The sequence below is a fragment of the Melopsittacus undulatus genome, chromosome 7, assembly GCF_012275295.1.
Source record: "Melopsittacus undulatus isolate bMelUnd1 chromosome 7, bMelUnd1.mat.Z, whole genome shotgun sequence".
In the NCBI taxonomy this organism is placed as follows: Eukaryota; Metazoa; Chordata; class Aves; order Psittaciformes; family Psittaculidae; genus Melopsittacus; species Melopsittacus undulatus.
Window position 1 is genome coordinate 16,439,331 of NC_047533.1, and position 18,804 is coordinate 16,458,134.

The 18,804-nt window shown below is 42.8% G+C and overlaps 2 protein-coding genes across 2 annotated transcripts; both read left to right on the top strand.

Moving 5' to 3' along the window:
• The first annotated feature begins 177 nt into the window (after window positions 1-177).
• LAP3 (leucine aminopeptidase 3) lies at window positions 178-16,076 on the top strand. Its single transcript, XM_034065049.1, has 13 exons — window positions 178-308; window positions 873-988; window positions 1,324-1,378; window positions 2,316-2,421; window positions 3,489-3,648; window positions 7,668-7,829; window positions 8,851-9,009; window positions 9,757-9,881; window positions 11,253-11,341; window positions 12,666-12,768; window positions 14,334-14,413; window positions 15,252-15,364; window positions 15,466-16,076. Exons 1-13 carry the CDS (start codon window positions 216-218, stop codon window positions 15,662-15,664), a joined length of 1,560 nt encoding a protein of 519 aa, XP_033920940.1. The 5' UTR covers window positions 178-215; the 3' UTR covers window positions 15,665-16,076.
• Window positions 16,077-16,562: 486 nt separating this feature from the next.
• On the top strand, window positions 16,563-18,683 carry MED28 (mediator complex subunit 28). Its single transcript, XM_005148469.3, has 4 exons — window positions 16,563-16,761; window positions 16,843-16,909; window positions 17,770-17,882; window positions 18,341-18,683. Exons 1-4 carry the CDS (start codon window positions 16,600-16,602, stop codon window positions 18,536-18,538), a joined length of 540 nt encoding a protein of 179 aa, XP_005148526.1. The 5' UTR covers window positions 16,563-16,599; the 3' UTR covers window positions 18,539-18,683.
• Window positions 18,684-18,804: the final 121 nt, after the last annotated feature.

Here is an 18,804-nt window from a genome sequence, read left to right on the forward strand (position 1 = left end):
TCCCCTGTGGGACCGATCTCCATCCCTCTGCTGCACACACGTAAACCCCGAAACACCACTCGTGTCCCCCCAGACACCGACCCTGGACGGGTCCCCGCGCCCCGGCTCCGTCCCGCCCTCCCCTCACTGGCCCCGCCCCGCGCGGTGCCGGCTGATGAAGCGATGTGCGCGCCGGGCCGGGCGGTGTGCGGCAGTTCCGCACGTCGCCGCCTGCCATGCTGCTGCCGGCAGTGCGGAGCGCGGCCCGCCGCCTCGGCAGGGATCTGCCGCTGCCCTGCAGGGGCTGCAGCCGCGGTGCGGCCGGGAAGGTGAGGGGGCACCGGGACCCCCCGTGCTCGGGGTGACCCAAGGTGGGAGCGGGCAGCCGTGGCGCGGGTGACCCTTCCTTCCTTCCTCCCTGCTGCTCTGTTCCGCAGCTGTAGCTGAGCCTGCCGGGCTCCCACCGCTTCCCGGCTCCAGCCCCGGGCTTTAGCTCGGAAACCTGCGGTGCTGGGGTGGACGCCTTGCCCTGGGGGGCTGGCCCGCAGGAGCGGACCTGCTGTGCGCTCCGGTTGGGTGAACCTGGCTGGACAGCTATGACTGGGGGAGCTGCACTTTTGTACTTGAAATCACTGTTTGAAGCAGGTTCTGTTCTCTACGTGGTAGGCAAAATGATTGTATCTTTAGTTATACTGTGTCTGTTTTCTTTTTCACACTTGGAAGTAGTGGTCGTGGTGTCCTGGTTTACCAGAGTTGCTCTTTGCATCATGTTAGGCAGATACAAAAACCGAGCTGAGTATATGCAGTACCTATGATGCAAACAGTGTGCTTGCTGCCATTTAGATGGGTCGCAAAATTTCATGTTGTTTACATCCCTGTGTATCCTTTCTTAGGGTCTTGTTCTGGGAATCTACTCAAGTGAAAAGGATGGAGGTGCTGCCCAGTTCACTAGTGCAGGAGATGCTTTTGATAGACTTGTGTCTGGAAGGCTGAGAGAACTTGTGTCTACGTAAGTGTGTGATCAGCTGCTGAAATGGATTAACATACCTACAAACACCAATAGGAGCAGTCTTTTTTATAGTTATTAAGTGTTTTACCCATAGCACTTCCCAGGCTGGTATTTGCTTCTACCAGGCCAAGCAATTTGGAAGGGAACTCCTGTGGAAAAGATGAGCACTAAGGAAATGTGCAAAGTGTTCACAGGAACTGCCTTTTTCTGTGGATCAGCACCAAGCCAAGTGTCCCAGAACAGTGTTGAGGAGCACTGCGGGCTGTGGGGTGAATGTAGTATTGTAGTAACTGTATAAAGGACTTCTTTATTGAAAGAATCTTTTTGTGTCCTAGATGTGGACCACCTTTGAAGAAAGGAAAAACACGCATATACCATGGTTTGCATCAGGTACAAACTTTGGGTTTTTGTGTGTATATTGAGTAATGTGTGAGGTTTGCCCTTGCATCTTACTTTAAGCCATTCCCTGCTGTGCTTGTATAAATGCTCTGCTGTTCTTCTTCCTCACAGAATAGGAGCTTTCAACATTTTCATGGCCTTTTGTGCATTCCTGTGCCCCCTGCACTGTGCTGCAGGTTGAGAAGATGTAAACAAGTCTGCTCCAAAGGTGGTGTGCTCTGAATATTTGCTTACTGAATGAGCTGAATAAAGCACAACAGTTCTGGAACAGACTTCTGCTGTGTCTCCTGTGTGCAGGAGAAGCAAGTGTGCATACTGGAATGCACAAAGACCTTCCAGACATGACAGTTCTAACACAAGGTAGTCCCGTCAAACTGTCTGCTGTTTATAAGGCAAGCATTTAGTCTGCTGTGTTGCATTGCTTTCCTGAGTTCTGGAGCTATGTACCTCTGTGCAGCTTTGGTTTGTAACCTGGCAAATCATGCCAGCTCAGCTCCTGAGTTGAGGTGATAGGCTTAGCCTTGGAGGTGATTTTATTTCCCTGAGCAGAGTGGTAGTATATCAAAAAAGGTTACACTTCTCTAGCTCAGTTCTGGGCTGTGTTGCTTCTGGAAAGCTGGATCTGCTTTCAAATGACTCTTGGACTTGCCCTTAGAAGTATCAGGCTTGCTGTGTTGAACATAAAGCCCTATCTGCTGCAATACACAGAATTGTTAACTGAACAGAAAAACTGGTTGCATGCCTATCGCAAATGATGATAAGTGCAACACAGTGGCACAATGCTGGCACCCTTAATGAGGAAATGTATGTAACAAAGTACTGAAGATGTTTAGTGCTTGGTTTGATCTGGCAAGGAAGGTCTTTTTAACAACTGCTGTGGCTGTACCAATGAGGGAAGTTAATCCATTTGTGTGTTGGCTTCATATAGGACTTTCCAAGTGTGGTTGTAGTTGGCTTGGGCAAGAAGAATGCTGGAATAAATGACCAAGAAAACTGGAATGAAGGCAAAGAAAACATTCGTGCAGCTGTTGCAGGTTAGCTCTTACATTTTCTTAAGCATTGTGTCTGTAAAACTATTGCAGTGGTGCAGCAAGTTCCATTTTTGAAGAATGAGTCTAGGTATGACTTGGTTTTGAAATGCAAAACCTGTTCTGTGGTTTGTTAAATACATTTACTTGTCACTGATACTCATGTAAATTTTTCCTTAGTGAGAAAGGAGTTACAGGGGATGTGAATCCATCTGCAGTCAGGTAACTGCAGTTACTGAAATCAAATAACTTTCCTGAACAGTGTGAAAAGGCACTTGTTTAATCAGTACTGTTGTGAAGCCCAAGAGCACCACCAATTCACTTTATGCTCACACTGTTCTTCAGTATGCGTATATAATTACTTTTGTTACACAATTTGTAACAGATATTTGTACTATAAACTGGTGTCTTTCAGAGCATCAGTAGGATGATTCAGTATGTTACCTATTATAGGCAGAGGAGGCCTCTATCTTAATCAAGGATGGCTGCTGTATCTAAGTGTGTATAAACCAAGAATAAAAAGAGTTCTTGTCACAGAGTTTATAATCTGTGGCAGGAGGTCAGTCACGTGAGTGACAGCTGTATACCCACAGTGCTAGCCCATTTCATCTTAACAACTACCAAAACATTGTGAAGTTATTTGGGTACAAAATAGAATTTATGGAACATAATATTTTTTTGTTTGCTTACAAAAGTGTATGTAAAGTATTTTGGAAGAAAAGAGCAAAAAGACTAAATTAGAACAAATTTCTGATACCTGCAGATAATCATAATCCACAGGACTAGAAGAAGATAGAGTTTTCTTTGCTATCAAGTGAGCTTAAAGGAATGGGAACAACTGTGGGGTCTCATTTTTCTTGTGAATTATCTTAATCATTACAAACTGTCAAGTGATATTTTAGTTGAATTTTTAATCATTCTACTGCATGATCTTTGTCATTGATTTACCCATCAACTTGGATATCTTGGGTTAAAATTATTTTTCCCTTGAAATGTCATATTGATTACCACAGAGACCTGTTTTGCTGTTCTGTGCAATACTCAGCCCACTAATTCCATACTGTATTTTTCAGTTGGCTGTAGACAGATCCAAGATCTGGAGATCACTTGTGTTGAAGTAGACCCCTGTGGAGATGCTCAAGCGGCTGCAGAAGGTGCTGTCCTTGGATTGCATGAATATAATGAGCTGAAGCAAAAAAAGAAGCCTGTAGTTACTCCTCAGCTTCATGGAAGGTGATGACAAAAGGAAAGCTGTTTTTATTTATTTATAAAACTGTGTGCATGTTTATGCATGAGAAAAACACAAACCTGGAAGAATAGGGCTAGCAGCAAGAACCCTCTTCACTCTTCCCATTCATTTGAAGTTCCTAAAGTGTTTTACATGTCAGTTATATTTATAGTGCTTGCTCCATATGTTTTATTAGTATTCCATGTTCTGAGGATAAGGATAAATAAATGCTGCTTCATAGAAAAGAAGGTCCAGGGTAAAAGTAAAAGATCACTTGAAGCACAGTTGGGATATTGAAGGACTTCTGCTGGTATTGTGTGCCAAATAGCAGAGGTACTTCAAACTCCGCAAATGAAGAAATCCTTGTGAGAATCAGGAAATGCTGACTGACACCAGACTGTGCCAAGATGGATGTGTCTTATGTAGTTCATCTGTTGTATTTTGATTCACAGAGTATAATGCAAGAAGAGATTGTGTGCTTCTGGCTTTTGAACTGACATCACTGTTATCTGAGAGCAGAAAATAATGTCAGAGCTTTTGGTTCCAAAACAATTATCAGGGTGGACTTTGGACCTTCCCTATAGGATAATCTTTCATGTAGAGGAGGAGTATTTCTCATATGTACTTCATACAGTAACAAGTCACAGAATCATAGAACAGTTAGGGTTGGAAAAGACATTAAGATCATCTAGTTCCAACCCCCCTGCCATGGGCAGGGACACCTCACACTAAACCATGTCATCCAAGGCTTCATCCAATCTGGCCTTGAACACTGCTAGGAATGGAGCATTCACAACTTCCCTAGGCAACCTATTCTAGTTCCTCACCACCCTTACAGTAAAGAATTTCTTCCTTATATCCAATCTAAACTTCCCCTGTTTAAGTTTTAACCCGTTACCCCTTTTCCTGTCACTACAGTCCCTAATGAAGAGTCCCTCCCTAGAATCCTTGTAGGCCCCCTTCAGATACTGGGAGGCTGCTATGAGGTCTCCACGCAGCCTTCTCCAGGCTGAACAGCTCCAACTTTCTCAGGCTGTCTTCATATGGGAGGTGCTCCAGTCCCCTGATCATCCTCGTTGCCCTCCTCTGGACTTGTTCTAACAGTTCCATGTCCTTTTTATGTTGACACCAGAACTGCACACAATACTCCAAGTGAGGTCTCACGAGAGCAGAGAAGAGGGGCAGGATCACGTCCTTCGACCTGCTGGTCACACTCCTTTTGATGCAGCCCAGGATACGGTTGGCTCTCTGGGCTGCAAGTGCACCCTGGAGCTGGCTCATGTTCATTTTCTCATTGACTAACACCCTCAAGTCCTTCTCTGCAGGGCTGCTCCAAATCTCTTTGCTGCCCAACCAAGTCCTTTCTCATGAAGAAGTTGGTGAAATAAAATACACTCTCAATTTAAGCATGTCTTGGTAAGCTACCTGCAACCCTTCCTGTTTGTAACACAGCAGATAGTTTGGGAGACAGTCTATAGCAAATATTTCCTGAAAGCATAGGTGGGCCTATGACGACTTATGACCCTGGAAATAATTTTTGTATCTGATAATTTAGGTTGGAAAGGACCTGTGGAGGTCATCTAGTCCAGCTGCAGCTTGGATTAGGGATAACCTGGAGGCTACATACAACTTTAAAGCTTGATCAGGCCTTTGTTTAGTCGAGTTTTGAGTGTCTCCTGAGATGGAAATTCCAGAGCCTCACTGGCCCATCTGTTCTAGTGTTTAACCATATTCATGGTGAATTTTGGTTTTTTGTATCCCCTGCTGCAGTTTCCCGTGTTGAATCTTGAGACTATTGTCTGTTACCCCCTTATTGTCCAGTTCTGAGATGTGTCTGTCTTCATCTTCTCTATAAACCCTATTTAAGGGTAAAGACTGCAATTACATCTTTCCTAAATTTTTCTTCTCTAGGTGATACAACACCAATTCTGTTAGCTTCTCATGTGCCACGTGCTCCAGCTCCCTACCCTTCTTAGTCTTTGGCCTTTTTCCAGTTTATCAGTATTGGTTTTGTGTTCAGGAACTCAAAAGTCGACATAGCTCGGTGCAGCCTCACAAATGCCAAGGAGGTAGATAATTATTGCCCTTAATGTGCTGGCTAAACTCTAATCCAGCACAGTACATGGTTGGCCTTTGTCACCAGAGTAATGCACTGCTTACTCCTGTTCAATTTGTCCACCAGGATCCCCAGGTTCTTTTCTGCAGCGTTGCTTTCTGCTTTAGTCATAGTCAGTGTCTAGCCTGACTTGCACAGAGTTGTTCTGTCCCAGATGCAGGACTTTACACCAGTCTTTGTTAAACTTCACGGTGTTCCCCCGATGCATTCCTCCAGCTTGGCAAGGCCCCTGTGAATGCTGGCCCTACCCTCTCTATTGCAGCTGCTCCCTGCAGTGCCATGCTGTCCATGAATTTCCAAGGGTAGTTTTCATTGTCCGAGTTGTTGATGAAGGTATCAGTATCAGCTCCTGGGGACCACTACATGACTGACTGCCAGCTAGACCATTCAACTGTTGTCTCTTCTGAGCCCAACAGTTCTTCCAGTGTCTCACTCATTTTATCGTCTATCCCTCCAGTTCATGTTTTTCTCAATTTGTCTTCAAGGATTCTGTGTGAAAACCTTGTTAAAGCCAAGATAAAAGACATCTACTGTGGTTCTTTGTGCCAACCCTCTCACCATAGGTCAGGCAGGTTGGTCAGGCATGATTTACCCAAAACAAATTTATGACTGTTCCCAGTGACCATCTTGTCCTTCATGTACCTGTAAATGGCCTCCAAGGTTACTTTCTCCATATACATTTAGGGGATTAGTCTAGGATTACTGCCTTGTAGTTTCCTATGTCCTTCTTGCCATTCTTAAAGATTGGGATTTGTCCTTCTCGAATCATTGGGGACCACATTTGGTCACCGTGACATTTCAAACTGAAAGACCAGCCTTGCAATGATGCCAGCATGCTTCCTCAGCACTCTTGGGTACATGTTGCCTGATACCAAGGACTTCTGCATGTCCAGCTTCCTTAAGCTGTCCTAAGTATATCTTCCTCTGCCATGGGTAGTACCTTTCTTCTCCAGGCTCTGCTACAAAGCATGAAGAGCTGGGGAATCTGGAAGCAGACCTTAATAATTAAGGCAGGCATTGAAAACTTCAGTTGTCTCAGTTTTCATGAGATTGCCTGCCCCATTTAGCAAGGGAACAGCATTATTCTTGATCTCCTTTTGCTGATGATTTACCTCTTGAGGTCCTCTTATTGCCTTTCCCACTTTGAAAGATTTGGTCTCTTGATTCCATCCCTCCATATCCAGGCAATGTTTCTGTATTCATTCTGGATTTCTTCTTCACTGTGTTGTTCTTTTGAGAGGTGGAATCCAGTTTAATGTTTTGTGTTGTGATATCTTTTAAAACAAGTAAGTCAGTTCCATCTCAGTAAAATGAGAAGTTTTGTACTGGCAGTGTTGTAAAGTAACCAGAGGGACATCTCCATTTCCTGTACAGGCAGCTCTTTGAATATTTGTTCTGCCATTTGTTAGGGAGATACCTTGAGTGCACTGTGAAAGGAGATCCAAATTCCACTCATATCACATAATCATATCTCAGTAAAGTGTAAAACAGACTTGGAGGCTTTATGTGGTAAATAAAAATGTTCAGGGCAGTTGCAATTAGTGTGATTACAAATTTTGGAATGGGTATTAAACCTTGTGCTTAAGGATTTAAGCCAGTCTCTGACTAGTAAGGATTTGAAGAAGACATGTTAGAAGATATGTTAGACAGATAATTTTACATCTGCCTGCTGTAGGATTCTTCTGGCTTTCTGTGAAGCATTTGACACAAACTAGCATCAGAGATGAGTTCTACACTAGACATCCATTGGAATTCATACTAAATTCCTTGTACTAAGATTACTGTGACATTCTTAATTGCTCCAATTTAATGTTGCCATATTTTCATACAGGAGAGAACAGATGGATACTGACAACATTTTACTTTTGCAAATGTTTCCGATCCTGATTGTTGTATGTTTTTGTTTAGTGCTGAAAGTGAAGCCTGGCAAAAAGGTGTTCTCTATGCTGAGGGTCAGAACCTCGCTCGGTACCTTATGGAGGCTCCAGCTAATTACATCACTCCAATCAAATTTGCTGAACATATTGAACAGAAGCTCAAAAGTTTCAGCAATGTGAAGGTCCATATAAGGTAAATTCCAAAAAATTATTCTTTTGTAGGGTAAGATACTTTCCAGGTTATTCAGGTCTGTAGTGGGCTCTCATTTCCTCTTTGCACATCAAATGACAAAAGCAGAAGCGTGTAGCGAAGAGGTATGAGGGGCACCCCGACTGTAAGTTACTCTCAATTTTAGAAGGTGAGCTTCTAGTCTGCAGAGGAGGCAGGATACTGTGACACAGTGAAATAATTCATTGTCAATTGATCATGCAGCCAGTTACTGCTTAGTTAACACAAGTGCTGCAAAAGGGAGCTTAATGAAGACTTAGTGACTAGAGGGCAAATACTAGGTACCTTTATTCTAGTACCTTTTTGTTTTGTCCCAGATAGATTTTATACAGCCCTCTCTGGGTTATTTTTTTTTATATTTGGATGTGTTAATGAAACATTCTGTATTTTTTGTTGTTACTGTTGTTTGAGGGGGTTTTAGCTTTTAAAAATGTTGAGATGGAGCTGTGGAAGCCCTTGCAATTGAATTTGCACAGCTAACACTTCCTACTTCTGAATTACTAGTTACTGCTCTTCAGTGGAAATAGGCTAACTGGTTGTGCAAGTGTTGGAGGCTGTTCTGTTGAAAAGCAAAAGACTGAGGGAAGTCAGCTTTGCTATCAAGACAGTTAGCTATGGACAGAAAGCTAAACTGTAGCCTGCTGCAGTACTGTTCCTTCATATTCCCTCAGAGACCACAGCCTCACAGGCAAGTGGTAGTTTGATGCTTTCTGACACAGAAAGTGCAGAGGAGCTGTTGTTTGTTTTGTTGGTTGGTTGGGTTTTTAGACAAGGCAAAACAAAGTTGTCAAACAGAAACTCTGAGGAAGTATTTTTCTGTTTCACAAAACAATAATGGTTGATTTACACAACAGTTTCCCAAGCAACTAAACTGAAATTAATAGAAACAAACCGTCAAGGACTGTGATCTTTTAAAAACAAACAAACAGAATCACCTGGGTTAAGCTGTCCAATTACAAAAAAATAATACGTATTTCTGTTCCAGACCAGAGTCTTGGATAGTGACACAGCAGATGGGAGCATTCCTGAGTGTTGCTAAGGGCTCTGCTGAGCCTCCCATCTTTCTGGAGATTCACTATTCAGGTGGTGCTAATGCAAGTGACCCCCCGCTGGTGTTTGTAGGAAAAGGAGTTACATTTGACAGGTACGTGTGCTAATATTCTAGTGACTAAAGGGGGGGGAAATGCCTTCCTGCTGTTCATGTTGTATGGGTAGATGCTCAGCACATCTTCCAATGCCATTCCAGTGAACTTGCCTTATATAGTAGATTGTGCAGCTTTGCCTGGAATAAGACAAGCTTGAGTGGTTGGACAAAGTAGGAATTGATATATCCTCATGTTGTAAGGGGAAAATGGAAATTTGGGGGAAAGAAGACAAAGAATGTCCTACTTTTTCTTTTTTTTTTGGCCTGAGCAGACCTCTGGATGAAGAATGTGTATGTTTAGAGTTGCAGTCTGTCACGGGACACCTAGCTCATGCTTAGGGAAAGAGAAAATAGCTCATGCATTGCAGCAGTTCCTTATAACTGCTTTTAATGTCACGTACTTACTGAAGAATTTGTCAGTCTGTCCCCCTTCCATATGTTGATTTTACCAGGTGTACTATTTTGTTCTGGTTTTGTGCTCTTTGGTTATTCTGAAGACAACTGAGTCAGTCCACTGCAGATTTTTATGGTGTCCTAACTATAAGAAAACAAGTCAGGGACATATGTCATCAGAAAGGAGCCCTGGGACTGCCTTGCTTTCAGTATGCTTGCTAGGGGGTGGCAGGTTGAGAACAGAAGTCTAGCATTTACTGATGCTTGCCACTGAAACATACTGATGGGCAGAATATTCTCAACGTATGCAACATGAAACTCCTCCATGCTGATGGTACTGTCTGTGTGTTGCAGTGGTGGCATTTCCCTGAAGCCGTCATCGGGTATGGATGCAATGAGAGCAGATATGGGAGGGGCAGCGACTGTCTGCTCAGCCATTGTGACAGCAGCAGCTTTAAATCTCCCTCTTAACATAATTGGTAAGTGTGTGTGTGTGTGTGAGAAGCCAGAAATCTGAATTTTACAAGATTTTGTTTAGACACTAATGTTCTAGTTCAGCACTTGTCATGATCTGACAGAAAGGTCCTGGCCTCTTGCAGACTGACTGCTCTCATTCCCAGTTCATCCTCTCTTCTCTTTTTGCTTGCTTTGCACACAATCACTGGCTTTGCTTGAATAAAATACTGCAACATCAAATTAAAATTGCGAAAGCATGATTTTTACATCTTAGGAGACATGATTGTCAATAAACTTACTTGCAATGAATTTTTCATAAGTCCTGATCCTTCATTCCAAGAGGGAGTGTGGAGATCTGTAAAAGCAATTAGAAGTGAAAAGGTGTTCTCTGAGCTACCTCCATCAGCAGCTCAACAGCAACAGGGATCAGGTTTTGTTTCATTGGGTGAATAGCTCAGCAGAAATCTAAACCAACCAACCCAAACCAGTACTTTTAAGGACGAGCAGTGCTTACTTTTTCTGCAGAAATGTTGCACAGCTAAAATTAAATGAGCTGATTCAGGAACCGTGGTAAAACAAGCTGGGGACGACACATAATCCATTCTTGGATAAGTTTTATGTTTGACAACCTTGATTTACAGGGCACTAGTAATTTAGTCACTTTTATTCTTCAGCCAGTAGAGGGCAGCAAAACCCACCCTCACGCCATTCCTCACCTAAAGAATGCCCTGGGGAGGGAGAGCAGGTGGAGCAAAAGTCTACACAATTCCACTGAAAAGTGATTGCCTGCAGTTCGCTTATATCTTGTGCCAGGAACAGGTTTTTCGTGAGAATGGTGGAGTGCCTTTCATCCCATTACCCCATTCGTAACTGGGGCTTTGAGGCTGACCCTCTCTTTTGCTCATTTCTGTTTGCTTTTCTTATGGCTATAGTCCTATGGTGAGACCTTGGACCCCCCTTGACGTTATACAGTGTGTAATTACAATGAGCAGAGCTTGAACGGCTGAGTATTAGTTTGAGAAGTTTTTCATTTGAGGAAGAAATCTCTTTACATGTGACTAATGATACATATATGGAAAATGTAAGATAATATTTGTTGCTCCTCTGATCTCACTAGTCCAGGTATAAAGTAGAAGTAAATCCTAGTGGCAAAACAGTGTAGGTGGGAGAACATGGTGGTGCAGCATGTAGAGGAATTCCCTGATTGAAAACTGGACCATGTGTCTTTTAGTAACCTGGAAAATTTGGATTTTTGACCAGGAATTTAAGATGAGAATAGTACTGTTTCCTTAAGGAGGTGTTGGGAGGGGGGGGGGAGGGGGGGGGTCTTAAGTGTTTTTCTACATCTTTTCTGAGAAAGAAATTAGTAATTCACTTTTCTTTTTCTCTCTGAGGTTTGGCACCCCTCTGTGAAAATATGCCCAGTGGCAAGGCAAACAAGCCTGGGGATGTAGTTAGAGCGAAGAATGGGAAAACCATACAGGTATGTATGTGAAACTTGGGATTTAAATACTTCTAGAGAATTGGTTTAACCAATCAAGTTATAACTGCAGTCAGAGGACATATTTGAAAAGACCCTTTAGGAAGATAAGCAGCACAAATATACTGTTCTTAAAAATGTAAGCAGCATGTTATCAATTAGAAATTGTTGTCTTAGGATTCTTTCGAATCTAAATATAGATTGAAGAGATGAGACAAATTTTGTAAGTTGCTAGGAAAAGCTGAAAAGTGCAGTCATTTGCTGCACGTGCTAGAAAATCTTGTTTTAGCACAAGAGGTTGTTACAGTGCTCATAAATACAGGTTTTCTGTCCATGTGAAGAACATTAATTGCTTCCAGTGATGCTTCAGGACACTTCTATCTGCAGTAAGACATTAGAGTATTAGTTCCCTGGTCACGTAACCAAGGCCTTACAGTGCCAAGCGCCTTGGGACAATCAGAACTCTGAGTCATATGGACTGTTGGTTGCCAAATCAGTACCCAAAAATACATATTTTATATTTAATCCAAGACATTCCGTACTCATTTAATAGATTAAATGGTACTGCAAGTCACTGTGCGATGGATAACTGGTTTTATGCAGAAGTAGGTGGCTTAATCAGTATTTCTGTCTGTCTGAATTTCTGTGAATCTGCATCTTTGACTTGTTGAACCTTCCAGTTTCCTGAGGTTCTTTTTCCAGAACTGAGTTCAGTCACCCCCTGATCTGAAGGAAAAGACTGAGTACATAGTCCCCACCAAGAAGAAATTTGCAGAAAAGTGCTAGTACCTCAGAGCATACCATGCAATTAATCTTGCAGAATTCAGCATCAGCCTTCCCTGAAAGGGGAAAGGAGCAAGGGGGCTATTGATTTTTATTTTTAAGAGGCGAAAGTTTCAAGCTCCAAAGCAGGAAAGCAGGATAACAAGGATCTGTTTCCAGGCATTCACGTGTGCTGCTCTGTGGTAGACGGTCCTCCTCAGCTGTGATTTCCATGGGCCAGATCTGTGTGTGTGCTCTGAAACAGCTCCTGGGCTACACTGGGGCACATCTCTAGGCTCTTCAGGGGCACAGAGACCTGTGCAAAGGAGGCTGTAGTGCTGAAAGATCACCTGGCCTCAGCTACAGATACACTTTTAAACATAACTTTGTATTGATACTGTCTTTTTCCTTTTTATTCTCTTTTTTTGAGTAGATTTTGGCTGACCTGCCATTTGTGACAGTGCCTTTATAACATGACAGCTATTTAAGATGCCATGTAAGAAATAAGTCAATAAAAGGGATGTTTTCAATAGTTAATCTGTTTTTACTAATTTTGCACCTGAAGGTAGATAACACAGATGCAGAAGGAAGACTGCTGCTAGCTGATGCTCTCTGTTATGCCCACAGTTTTAATGCAAGGGCTATTGTGAATGCTGCAACACTAACAGGTAAGCAATCTCTCTCCCCTGTTCATTTTGAAAATCAGTTCTTTGTTACTCTTATTAATTGGGCTGTGGATTAGTTATAGTGTGTAGATAAAGTAAACCTGAATTCAAAAGCAACTGAGATGATTTTACATGTTTTGGGACAAGTAGCACAGCTTATGCTCTAACAAGTTGTACAGTGTCTCTAGGACTGGGGAGGGTATTGGCATGTAGCGACACAGATGGACTTGGGCTGGCCCAGCTGAGCTGGAATTAAGCAGAAAAATCTATGCAAACTTGGATGTTTCTGCACAATGTTTCCCAGTGCTTCCATTTCTGAGTTAAGCCTTCCCAGCTCCTGGGACCATGTGATGCAGAGATACTGGTGTGGTATCCATATGGCACTGGCCATACTGGAGCCAAAAAAGCTTCTTTGTGAAGGGCTTCCTGAGTGCTTGAGCTCTGACCTAGCCTGCACCAGCTCTTCCATCATGTGAGCTAGCTCAGGTCTCCATGTCATTATCATGCTCCCAAGAATTCATTTTACTGAAGCATCTCTTATTTTATGTGTCATTTGCATACTTTCAGGCATAATAACATGTTCTTTAATTCTTTCATCTCTACAGCTGTATATGAATGAGGTTATAATTCGAATTTGAAACCAGCATTGTGTATGCATCTCATGAACTACTCATGAGCAACTGTAGCTGAAATGAGAGCAAACATAGAAGAGTAGTTCAGACAGGAGTCTACTGTGTTGCTTAATGAATATACTAAGCAAAATCATTATCTTTCTATATATTCTCTCCTAGTGCTTTAAATGATGTTCCATCCATTTTATCAGTTCAAATTCTGTGGAAAATTTGACTACACAGAAGTGAAGATGATTTTAAGATCATCTGCTTATATAAAAGTATTATCATATAAAAGGCATGACAGAAGTTTACTCCCACTATATATATATGTGTTTGGAATCCTTGGGCACCAAGCACAGGGGAGAAGAGCTCCTGTAGAAATTTCTCTGATATACCATCTTGTTAAACTACATTTTTTCTTCTTTTTTATTTTAATCTCACTGAGGATTGAGTGTTGGCATTACAGAAACAGTTCTGTGGCATCAAATAAATATGTATGTAATCCCTGTGGTTTAGGCATGGGTTAGTATCTATGCAAGTGAAATTCACAAAAGAGAAAGTATCAGCTTGAAAAATTTAGAGGTCTCTTAATTGCAAAATGTTCACTCCCTTGTATTTTCACAATAAACAATAAAATTGGGATTTTTTTGGGGGGACACTTCTGTTTCTGAGTGCCTTTTTATTGGAATATTGCTAAGAAACATCTAGCTGAAAATAGAAAATTGTAGTTTAATGAGATACAAAAGATAAGTTTTTATGAATTCTTGTTAATACATTTGTATAATCTAATAGGACAACACTTAAACTTTTAGAAATGCAGGTGTACTAAAATCTTTAGTTCTTGCAGAGTTCAGAATTAAAACTGCGAAGTTCTGTGAGGAGTCAGGATGCAGAGGAATAGCTCAGGTCCACTTTCTGCCTTTGTTGTATAACCACAAAAGTGTGTTTCTGTAGGTGCCATGGATGTTGCACTGGGGTCTGCTGCAACTGGAGTGTTCACAAACTCATCTTGGCTTTGGAATCACCTTTATGAGGTAGGCCGGCTGCACTGTTAAATCATAGTAGTAATTCAGTAATAGCTGTTACTGAGAAGTTAGTGCATTACTGAAAGTCTTATTTTATGCATATCTAAAAGGTATATTGTTACATTTTGAAATCTGGTAGGAATGGTGTTAGTACTGTACCAAAATTGAAAATAATTAATTTTTACTCTGAATTACTAGATGTTTTTTGAGGTTTCATATCATACAACAAACAGCATGCACATCATCTGGAAGATCTGCATGTTCTGACAACTTACTGCATATGCAAAAGCTCTGGCTTAACGAAAGGAATTGATGGAAGTGGTAAATGCTCCATCCCTGGCAGTTGAACAGGGCCTTGGGTGACATGGTCTAGTGTGAGGTGTCCCTGCCCATGGCAGGGGGGTTGGAACTAGATGATCTTAAGGTCCTCTCCAACCCTAACTATTCTATGATTTGTTCATGTTAAAAAGAGAACTGATCTTGCTTAACGATACTGAGACCAAAATTCAGAGGGGCCTCATGAGTGACAGAAATGTGATGGCTAAAGGAAGCCTCTGAAGGGCAGATTTGGCAGGGGAGGAATGGAAAAAAACCCAACCGCAAACCCCAGTCTTTAGATTTTGCCTTTTGACTAACACTAAAGTACCTAAAAAGTAGGATGCACCACTTTTGAAATACAGTTTCATTTTGCAGTATTTTCCCAAAAATCTAATACTATATTCAGCTAAAGATTTTTTAGACTAATCAAAACTAAACAAAAATAAGCACACGTGATACTGGGGCTAATCAGTGCGGTTCAAAAAAATGAAAGAAAAATTTGCCTGAGCTCTCAGTGTTTCTGTTTCAGGCCAGCGTCGTGACGGGAGACAGAGTTTGGAGAATGCCTCTTTTTCAGCACTACACAAAACAAGTAACAGACTCTCCTCTTGCAGATCTGAGTAACATTGGCAAGTACAGCAGGTGAGTTGTATCAGTATCCTTCATGTGCCCCTTCAGTGAAGGCCTTTCATGTTTGTGCTGTTGGTGTTGCTTTAGAAACACGGTTTCGTTGCTTCCCACAGAGCTGGAGGAGCGTGTACAGCTGCTGCATTCCTGAAGGAATTCGTGACTGCCTCCCACTGGGCTCATCTAGACATAGCTGGTGTGATGTCAAATAAAGATGAGGTGCCCTACCTTCGAAAAGGCATGGCAGGACGGCCTACCAGAACACTGGTGGAATTTGCAGCTCGACTGTGCCAAGAGAGTCACAATTCCACATAAAATACTTATTCTAAATCATCCACTCTGCCTTAAGAAAAATATCTGGAAAAGTCTTAGAATACTTTCATTATGGCAACAAACTACAAATGCATTTTATAAACCATTACTTGAGTAAGAGTATCTCACCTTTGAGATTTTGTCATCTCCTATTCTGCAGCTTAAAATATAGTTTGAACTATTGAGATATTTAATATCAAAACACAATGATGGAAAGCATCTGCCCTCCTATTTTATATGAGACATGCATAATTACTGCAAACAATAAATCTTTTACTTGGGTGTGTGTTTTGATTGAGAGGATTAATGATGGTGATCATAGCTGTGCCTTGGTCTGGGGTGAAACACAGGTACTGTGGATGGTAACTCTGCAAAGTGGTTTATAAAAATGTTGTAGCATTTTAACCTACTAAAACTGCTGTCGGTGTGTGTTGGGGTAGAAATGATGGGCTGTTGAAATTAGTGTGGCTAGCTTGGCTTCAGGGTTAAAGTATGTAATGAGTCTTAAGCAAGTGCCAACACAAGTGTATATTGTAACTGTTCTACAAAAGCTAATGCGTGCAGGTTAGTGTTTGGTGTTCATCTTGTATGATTTCTGTCATTCTGCTGCTTCACTTCTAATGGTGTGAGCCTGGGAGGCTGCAAGCAGGGATAGCATTCCCGGAATCAGTTCAAACATCGAGCACTTAGCAATAACCATGTGAGGTGATGTGTTATGGAGAATTTGGTGGTATTTGTTGTGAAACGCCGGTATGCAGTAGGTGCTGAAGGGATGCTGACCGGGCTGGGGTCTGGGAGGCGCGGCCGGCAGAGCTGGGGAAGCCGTGTCCAGCTGCGCTTTCCCCGCTCCGCGCTGAGGTACTGGCTCTCGACGCTGAGGCGGGGCGGGATCTGTCCGTGGCTGCCGCCCGTTTGCGCAGGCGCGGAGGCGCCGAGCCATGGCGGGCTCGCTGAGCGGCATGTTCAGTAACCAGCCTCAGGGGCCGCCGCCGCCGCCGGGACCTCCCGGTGGGCCCGGCCCGGCCGGCCTCATCCCGCCGCCGACGGGGCCGCGCAATCCCAACAATACGCTGGTGGACGAGTTGGAAGCATCCTTCGAGGTGTGTGGGCCGCGCCGGGCTGGGGTTGGTCGCGGGTGGGCGCTGCTCTCCTACTTACTTCCGCGTTTCCGCCCTCCGCAGGCCTGTTTCGCCTCACTGGTGAGCCAGGACTATGTGAACGGCACGGACCAGGAGGAAATCCGCACCGGTGAGGCCCTGGGGCTGTGCGTGTCCAGCGGCCGGGCCGGGCTTAGCCCTCGGAGGCTTTCGGGCGGTGCCGAGGTGCTGCGCTTGGCTGCTCGGAAGCCTTGGATACGCCACAGTTTGGTTAAGCGGGGCTGAAATATCGAGGGGCACGGCAGCTTTTCAGGTGCATTTGTCCTTTGCCGGGAGTGTGTGTGTGCCTTGTCGTTTGAGGCCGAAAGAGGTTTAAAAACTCAGTTGTTAATTTTTTTGAACGGTGACTGACATAATTTTGGGTTGCTCGCACCTTGAATCAGGTGTTCAGTTCTGGGCCCCTCACGGCAAGACAGACATTGAGGTGCTGGAGCAGGGCCAGGGAAGGATAACAAAGCCGGTGAAGGGCCTGGAGCACAAGTGTGATGAGAAGCGGCTGAAGGACCGGGGGCTTTTCTGGAGACAAGGAGCTTTAGGGGCGACCTTTCTCTTTCTACACAACTACCTGAAAGGAGTGAAGTGGATGTTGGTCTCTTCTCTTAAGTAACAAGTCATAGAACAAGAAGAAATGGCCTCAAGCTGGGCCATATTTGAGATCCTTCTGTTGAGCCTGAAATGGTTTCTTTATTCAACCAAGTTTCACAAATTATTTTATCACTCTTTGTTATTGTCAGAAGTGTACTAAAACATGGAAAAAGTTGCTGTCTTTTTTGAGAAAAGTTCTGAATGCTTGCAGAGCAGTGTTTTATACAGACTTTAATGCACATCCTGGGTTTAGAAATATGTCATTTTAGTAAGTCTTCAGATTTTCTTTCTAGAAAATACTATGAAAAGTGATTTTAATAGTTCTTTTTCTTTTTGGAATCTGCTCTTTCTGTTCCTTTATTTTAGGTGTTGATCAGTGCATCCAGAAATTTCTGGATGTTGCAAGACAAACTGAATGCTTTTTCCTACAAAAAAGACTGCAGCTATCAGTCCAGAAACCGGAGCAAGTCATTAAAGAGGTATGTTTAAATGGATTACCTGTGTTGTGCTAGATCAGGTAAGCTGTCCACCAGTACAGGGAATCACCTTGTTCACTTGAATTTTGGGTTTGTCAGTGTGATGCTGTATCTTAAGTTGGTAGAACTAGACCATTAACATGGCTCTCACCATGAACCTGGAGAAGCTAGATGCCTGCTGCAGTGTGGGGTGTTGCAACACGGATGACAGTTTCATGGGAAGAAACAAACCAGTTAGTTAAATTTTGCTGGGAGTAAAGATCTCTGAAACATGTGACCAAGAGGAGCAGAACTAATGCATGAACAGCACTTTCCCTCTGTTTCATTAGACACTTCTCATTGTTAGAATCCCTGTAAGGTCAGCTTGAAAACTCAAGCTAAAAAAATTACATGTTCTTTATGTGAGCTGGTTTTTCTTCTGAAGACCATCTATTTACTAAGATGCATTTTTTCATTCCTAGGATGTTTCAGAATTAAGAAATGAATTGCAGAGGAAAGAAGCGTTAATTCAGAAGCATTTGGGTAAACTGCGACACTGGCAGCAGGTCCTGGAAGATATTAGTGTACAGCACAAAAAACCTGCAGAAATACCTCAAGGTCCATTAGCTTACCTAGAACAAGCATCTGCCAACATTCCTGCTCCAATGAAGCAAACATGATCTTACATATCTGTGTATTTTCAACAGTGCAAAGCAGAGTTGGTATTCTTACTTTGTATGCTTTTTGTGTAATGGAATTTGTACTAAAAATATAAAAAGTTAAGACAGTTAAGTGAAATAAATTACCTTTTTTTAATTTCCAAAAGCATATGCATTGGTTTTCTGTTTCAAAGGAAAATAGGCAGAGTTGCTATTCAGGATGCTTTCTGGTGGAAGTGTGTTTTTCAGAATGCATCCTGTTCCTTCTGGGGGGGTGGCCCCTAACT

Excerpts from the sequence above, each read along its gene's own strand:
- MED28 (XM_005148469.3), top strand. The coding sequence starts at position 16,600 with ATGGCGGGCTCGCTGAGCGGCATGTTCAGTAACCAGCCTCAGGGGCCG. Across the intron at positions 16,762-16,842 it reads AGTTGGAAGCATCCTTCGAG|GCCTGTTTCGCCTCACTGGT; the intron begins GTGTGTGGGCCG and ends CGCCCTCCGCAG. Across the intron at positions 17,883-18,340 it reads CGGAGCAAGTCATTAAAGAG|GATGTTTCAGAATTAAGAAA; the intron begins GTATGTTTAAAT and ends TTTCATTCCTAG.
- LAP3 (XM_034065049.1), top strand. The coding sequence starts at position 216 with ATGCTGCTGCCGGCAGTGCGGAGCGCGGCCCGCCGCCTCGGCAGGGAT. Across the intron at positions 1,379-2,315 it reads TATACCATGGTTTGCATCAG|GACTTTCCAAGTGTGGTTGT; the intron begins GTACAAACTTTG and ends GGCTTCATATAG. Across the intron at positions 15,365-15,465 it reads AACATTGGCAAGTACAGCAG|AGCTGGAGGAGCGTGTACAG; the intron begins GTGAGTTGTATC and ends TGCTTCCCACAG.